The sequence below is a fragment of the Cavia porcellus genome, unplaced genomic scaffold (assembly GCF_034190915.1).
Source record: "Cavia porcellus strain 051 isolate PalLab524CR breed Dunkin Hartley unplaced genomic scaffold, mCavPor4.1 scaffold_9, whole genome shotgun sequence".
Lineage (NCBI taxonomy): Eukaryota > Metazoa > Chordata > Mammalia > Rodentia > Caviidae > Cavia > Cavia porcellus.
Window position 1 is genome coordinate 17747445 of NW_026947492.1, and position 7345 is coordinate 17754789.

At 35.3% G+C, this 7345-nt stretch overlaps 1 protein-coding gene across 1 annotated transcript; it reads left to right on the plus strand.

Moving 5' to 3' along the window:
* Positions 1 to 690: 690 nt before the first annotated feature.
* LOC134477485 (olfactory receptor 8G50-like) lies at positions 691 to 6777 on the plus strand. The gene is made up of 3 exons (XM_063255597.1): positions 691 to 1178; positions 1299 to 1501; positions 6551 to 6777. Exons 1-3 carry the CDS (start codon positions 691 to 693, stop codon positions 6775 to 6777), a joined length of 918 nt encoding a protein of 305 aa, XP_063111667.1.
* The last annotated feature ends 568 nt before the right edge of the window (positions 6778 to 7345 follow it).

Sequence of the window (7345 nt, forward strand, 5' to 3'; positions counted from 1 at the left end):
ATGTTTTCGTTCAGTTTTGTCACTAAACTGTCAATATTTCCATATAATATAGCTGACATTTTTACAGAGTTGCACTGAAATTTTAAATCAACTTCAGAAGTATTAAAATTTCCCACTATTCTATATTTTCATTAATGTACATGATTGTCAATTGATGAAGAATTTTATTCCACTCAGTGGTGTTTAACAATCATATATACAAAGCTATACATATCTTGTCTTTAATTCACTCCTAAGCTTGTTATTCTTTTATGGATACTATTCAAAATGGAGTTTCACTGCTAATTTCAAGTCTGTAGCATTACAATAGATTTTTATTGTTTTCTTCTAATACATTCATTAATATATCCCTTTGTTATATTTTTATACAATCCTTATATTTTCTATTTAAATTTATGTGATTTCAAACAGAGCAATGGATAATACTTGGCTTTTGTATTCAGGAACAAAACATTATTATTCATAACAATGAAAATATAGATAATATAAATATGTATATCTGGTATTTATTTGTTTGCCTCATATTTCTTAGATCTAAACATCTTTCATGGTTGACCAGTATCAGACTCTGGCTAAGAACTAGAGACAAGAGGATGAAAATGAGAAAATTATGCTTTACATTTCATTTTGTGATATGAGAATAGAGAAGTATCATAATTCTCTTGCTTTTCATGAAATGCCCAGAAGAAAATGGCAAATCAAAATCATTCCACAGTGAGTGAATTTATCCTCACTGGATTAACAGAGAAACCAGAGCTCCAGCTGCCCCTCTTTCTCCTCTTCCTGGAAATCTACGTGTTCACTGTGGTGGGGAACCTGGGTATGATCACCCTAATAGGGCTCAGTTCATCCCTGCACACCCCCATGTACTACCTCCTCAGTAGTCTCTCCTTCATTGACCTGTCCTGTTCCACTGTCATTACCCCCAAAATGCTGATCAGCTTTGTGACAGAAAAGAACATGATCTCCTACACTGAATGCATGACTCAACTCTATCTCTTCGTGTTTTTTATTATCTCAGAGTGTCACATGTTGGCTGCAATGGCGTATGACCGCTATGTTGCCATCTGCAGCCCCCTACTTTACAATGTCACCATGTCTCCTCAAGTTTGCTGCTGGATGGTAGCTGGGGTGTACAGTGTGGGTTTGGTTGGTGCCACGGCTCACACCGTCTGCATGTTGAGGGTGGATTTTTGCAGTGCTCATGTAATAAACCATTACTTTTGTGATCTACTTCCACTACTGGAGCTCTGCTGCTCAAGTACGTTTGTTAATGAGATAGTGCTTCTGTGCTTAAGTGCTTTTAATTTATTCCTCCCAACACTGGCTATACTTTCCTCCTACATCTCCATCATCGCCAGCATCCTCCGCATTCGCTCGACCTCAGGCAGGTCCAAAGCCTTCAGTACTTGCAGCTCCCACATCTCAGCAGTAGGTGTCTTCTTTGGTTCTCTTGCATTTATGTATCTGCAGCCTGCATCAGTCAATTCCATGCACCAGAGTAAAATGTCATCTGTGTTTTACACTATTATCGTCCCTATGTTAAACCCCCTGATATACAGTTTGAGGAATAGGGATGTAAAAATTGCCTTAAAAATGTTCTTTGACAACAAATGTGTACTGCTGCATTAGTGAGGTTTTGTTGCTGTGACCATAAATTTAGAAAGAAAAGTAACTCACAGGATGAAATATGTATTTTGCCTCATGGCTGCTGACGTTTCCACCATGGATCACTGGTTTCACTGCAGAAGGCTCTGAAGTCACAGAGTTACTGAGAACACTGCTCACGTCATGGTACATAGGAAGCAAAGGGAAGAAAAAGAACAGGAGTGAAGGCTCAACTTCAAAGGCTCACCTTCACTGATCTACTTCCTATACCAGGCCAAAGCCCTGAAAGATAATTTAGTAATGTCTCTCTTCGTGGTTCATTCATTAATGGAGTTAGCACCCTGCTAATCCAGTAACTTCAGTCAGTGTCTATTAATTGATGCTGTTGATAATCAAGTATAACCATCATATATGACAAAAGGAATATTTTTATTAAGTAAAATTTTATAATTTCTGTGATTCCATGGGGGGAAATATTCAACTATCATGTATGTTTGACAAATTTAGAATTTATTCGTGTTAGTAGGTTATTTGGAGAACAATTGCAAGAATAGGCCTTTATTCACAGGGTCAGACACAGAGAATGTGACTTGAGATGTCCTAAAGTTCGTTCACTCAGGGTAATGTACATACTTCTTAAAACTGATGACTGTGTGTTTTTTCTTGTGTGTAACATTGCTTCTTTTACATAAGGCTTATATTATTTGAAGTGATATGTACATTTGGTCAGTGTCTTGTGATAATCTGACTATTGTGTTTATTTTGTTTTCTTATATAAATTATTGTCAAACATTTCAAAAATCTGTACTGTAAAAATAAATATTGTTGACCATTTGGAATATATAAAATACCACTTAGAATTCTTACTGCTTGTGTAGAATTATAAAAAGAAATATGGACTCATACGATATGTGGTAAGAAATTCCTTACCCACAAGGAGATAACAATACACTAGACAGTGTTTACAATATTAACCAGAACTGAAAACAGTAGATATATTTTAACATATGTTTATCTAATTGCTTGTTCCAAATGTTGGGGATGATTCCACCTCCACATTTTCCTGTCACTTGTGGATTCATTTTCTCTTGTTCCAAAGAGACCATATTTTATTTTTCCTGCAATACGAACTCAGGTTTAAAATTGGCTGTCTTTCACTATTGTAATTAATGTGAGTTCTTTACTGTTAGGAAAGCTAGAGATGACAAATTTTTTCTGAGTAATGACAAATAACACTTCTTCACAAACCTCACTATCTAGTCAGGGCAAAAAACAAAATACATTTTGGGGAACATATTTTTAAGACAACAAATTTCCTTCTCTAGTTAGCCCAGTTATGCTGGTGCACATGAAAAATTGCAATCCAAAAATTCAAGGTTCTGAAAAGTCATCATTCTCCTGATTAAGTTTTACTGTGTCTTTATGGGCATACATATATGAGATAAATAAATATATACATTATACGTCAATCTGCATCACACATCAATATGTTGGAATTTAATTTGTACTGTTTGTGTTTTGCAAAAGTCATATGTATGAATTTTATGTTTATTACCATAGGCAAAAAACAAACAAATTCACATTTTTTCATGTAAATGGACATTAAATATATGACTATAAAATTTTTGATATTTTCCAAACATTTTTTGCCTGAAACTATTAATATGTTTATAAAAGATTAGAAATGCCTGTACTATTTTTAAAATCATTTTTGGAGATCTTAAAAGACATGTTGTTAAAATATTATCACAAATACTATATGCAGTCCAAAACAGAGATAGAGTTCTGTTATGACTTGTGTCTAAATGTCCCCCCAATGCTTCATGTGGTCATAGACGGGAGTTTTTTGGAAGTGGCTGGATCTAGAGTGGTACAATCTAGAGTGATACAACATGGTACAATGCTAATCTCACGGGCTCTAGGACTAAGGATGTGATTATCACCTGCCCTAAGTTGCCTTGATAATAAAAGGGGCTCAACCCCATTGTGATTCTTTCCTGTTTACTTTTCTACCTTCTGGTGACTATGCATGCCTTCTCTACAAAGCCACCTTGCCCTAGAGCCAGTCAATTATGGACTGAAATATGTATACACTGTGAGCTAAATAATTCTTTCTTCCTGAAACTTTGGGTGTTGGAAATTTTGTTTCAGCATTGAGAAAAAAGAAATCAAGACAAGCTGTGTCACATAAATGAAAAGCAGAGAACACTGAAGGAAGAATATTATTGCAAAGGAGAAAAACAAACAGATCTTGAATGTAATGCATAAACTTACAAAAATGCATGCAATCACAGTTATAACAGTTTAAAAACAATTGAGTAAATATACTTATTATAACATCAAGCTGTCTGATTAATGTAATGTTCTCAGAGCTTACATCACATTTCTCATGAAAACATGCATTATTTCTCAAAGAAAATAGTTTCTAACTTATAATCAGCATTTTCATGGACCAAAGTATGTTATATAGGTAGATTTATAATCACTTTTGCCACATTTTATTATGATTAGATTTGAATATGGATCACACACATGTGTTTCCACACAGCACACAATAACAAACATATACACACTTACATACACCTCCTTAAATTAGTTAATCTGGGCTGTTCTGTGGCTGCGCTCAGAATCAAACTTCTTGCTGCTCTCTTGTGACATCACAGATTCCAAATAGATCTCAAAGAATGGTTCCAGGATTATCCGTCATCTCCACTCTGCCATCAGCCAGAAAACATGGAAGGAGGAAGGATTATTTTTAACTGCAAGAACCCTGCCTGGTGGTAATAAAAGGTCCTTCCACTTTTATCCCTTTAATAAGAACCTAGATTAACCCACATGAAAGAGGGATTGAGAGGATAACCAAGTGCAGGGTGTCAATACAGATGTAGGAAATTTTTATTTAGGGAGGGAGAATAAAGATTGGTGAGGATAATTTCACTTGAATTTCCCATCTTTCAGAAATTTGAAAAACTTCCAATTAAAATTTTTAATGCAAATATTTTCCAATGTTTAGAGAGACAACTTTGTCCTTTTATTCTTGAAGATTAGCACTTGATTTTTGAGTAGCATCTAAGAAGAAGAACAGTGTTCATTGTGATTTAAGATAAAATGTTTGACACATAGAAGAAATGTGTAATATTTTGTTAACTGATAAGATTCACCAGAAAAGTACATATTGTGCTGAATAAAGTTAGTCTCTATAGTGTCTCAACAAATGTTGACTAATTCACATAATTTGCGTTCATTCTTTTTTCTTTTCTTTTCTTTTTATTTGAGACAGAGCCTAGCTCTGTAAATCAGGCAGGACTTCAACTCACTACTAACTCAATGTGGCGTTAGTCTCATGGCAATCCTTGTGCCTCAGCCTTCAGTGTGTTAGGATTATGGGCAGGAAAAAAATAAAAGGTCCTAATTACATCTTTAAAATTTTCAGGAAACTTTTATTCCATTTTATTTTATTTATTGTATCTTATTTTTGGAATGAATTTCCAGGATGGCAAAAGAGGGCATTGTAACCTTAGTCGGCTGTGCTTTTGTCCAGAAGGTACAGTTTTCTTGAAAATATAATTTTAAAATTACAATAGCTCTTGTCTGCTTTCTAATATATCTTTATTTTCTTTTTTCTATGCTGTTTTTAGTTGATTGCATTCTTTTAATTGCATAGATATTCACTTGAGCTTTACTTGAGGTAATGGGAAAACATAGAAAATTTAATCAGTTCATTGTCCTTTACTCTTGGAAAAGCACAATCTGTAAAGCTGTAAGGTCCCTGTGTTATCGGGTAGCAACTTGAGTGAAGAAAGTCAGGGCAGGAAGAGCAGAGTTCTACATGGGGATATAACGCACTTCACAGTTACCCAATTTCTCAACTTTTTGTAGCTGGAACCCTAGGAAGCACGGTAGTTAAGGCTCACAACTACTACAGTAGTTTTAGACTTTTTTTTTTTTCTTTTCAGCACCAGAAATTAAACTCATGGCCTCACTCTCTCCAGGTAGTCACTATGACACTGAGGCATATCCCTAGCCCTCCTACAGTAATTTTAAAACTAATGAATCCTGTGTTAAAATGTGCTGCTCTTCCTTTCTCTGTATCAAAAAAAAAAAAAAATTAATGTGCCATGATGTGTATGATACTAACAAATGAAACAGATCAGAGTCAGATCAGAGTACTCAAAATATCCTTTCTTTGCTGAGATAAAAATTCAAAAAGTTAACACTTTCTTTTAAAATTTTATAAAATTTTATAAAATATCTCAAATTGTATCTTATTTTTGGAATGAATTTCCAGGATGGCAAAAGAGGGCATTGTAACCTTGATGGTGTATTTCCTGGTGTGAGTGAGCAGAACCATCAAATGCCCCATGATTGCAGGAAAATTGCATGAGATTTTCCCAGTGATTGTCTCATCTTAAAGATAAATTAATTTCCATGCAGTCATCCCAATCAGCACACATCATATGCACACACAGGGATAAATACAAAAGTCAATTTTTTAAAAACGGTGTACTTGCAGTGGTGAGGAACCAGGGCATGATCACCCTCATCAGACTCAGCTCTCTCCTGCACACCCCAAGTACTATCTCCTCAGCAGTCTGCCCTTCACTGACCTCTGCCATTCCATGGTCTTCACCCCCAAAATGATGGTGAATTTTCTGTGAAAAAAGAGTGCTATGTCCTACCCTGAACGCAAGTAACAACTCTACTTCTCTGTGTTTGTTACTTCAGCCTCACATGTTGGTTCCAAAATCACGTGACGCTTTGTTACTATTTAACCCCTTGCTTTTCAGTGCCATCATATCTTATCCTGTGCTTCTGACTCTAGCAGGTGTTTACATCTGGAGTATCACTGGATCTACAATTCACAGAGGCTTTATGTTGAAACTCACTTTGTGCAAAACCAATATGATTAACTGCTGTTTCTGTGATCTTTTTTCACTCTTAGAGCTATATTTCTCGAGTGTCTGCATCAGTGAATTACTGGTTTTGTTCTTTAGTGCATCTAACACCCTGATGGCCACATTACCCATCCTTACCTCCTACACCAACATCATAGCCATCATTTACTCCACTGTCAGCAGGTCCAAAGCCTTCAGCACTTGCAGCTATCATATCTCAGCTGTTTCTGTCTTCTTTGATTCTTGTGCATTCATGTACCTGAAAGGCTCATAAATCAGTTCCATGCACTGACAAAAAGTATTCTCTGTGTTTCATGCAGCTTTTGTACCTATGCGGAACCCAGTCACCTATAGCCAGAGAGATAAGGACGTCAAATGTGACCTGAATAAAATTCTGGACAGTAGAACAGACCCATTAATAGAATAAATGCTACATTGCCATATTAGACATGAGCCACTGTTTTTCCAGATATTTAACTTATGTTCATTTTTTGAGGTTTTAAATATTGGAAATGCTTGCCTATTTACACAACTCCATAATCCGCTCATATTTCCTTAAATTTCTATTGCAATTATTGTATCCGGGTAAATACAAAGAATAAAAGTAAAGTTACTTGATTATCAAAGAATATGTGGTTTTATACTTCAGCAATAACAAACCAAGGATAAAGATAAGATGATCATGATAGAAATAAGATATTGTTGAGATTTCATGAAATATCAAGAACTGTGCTTAGAACTTTGAATGGGCCCCTTCAATTAATACTTACATTATCCCTCAGGGATTGTTATTTAAAACATTAAATAATTAAAGTTTATTTGAGTGTCTGCCCAGGGTCTTC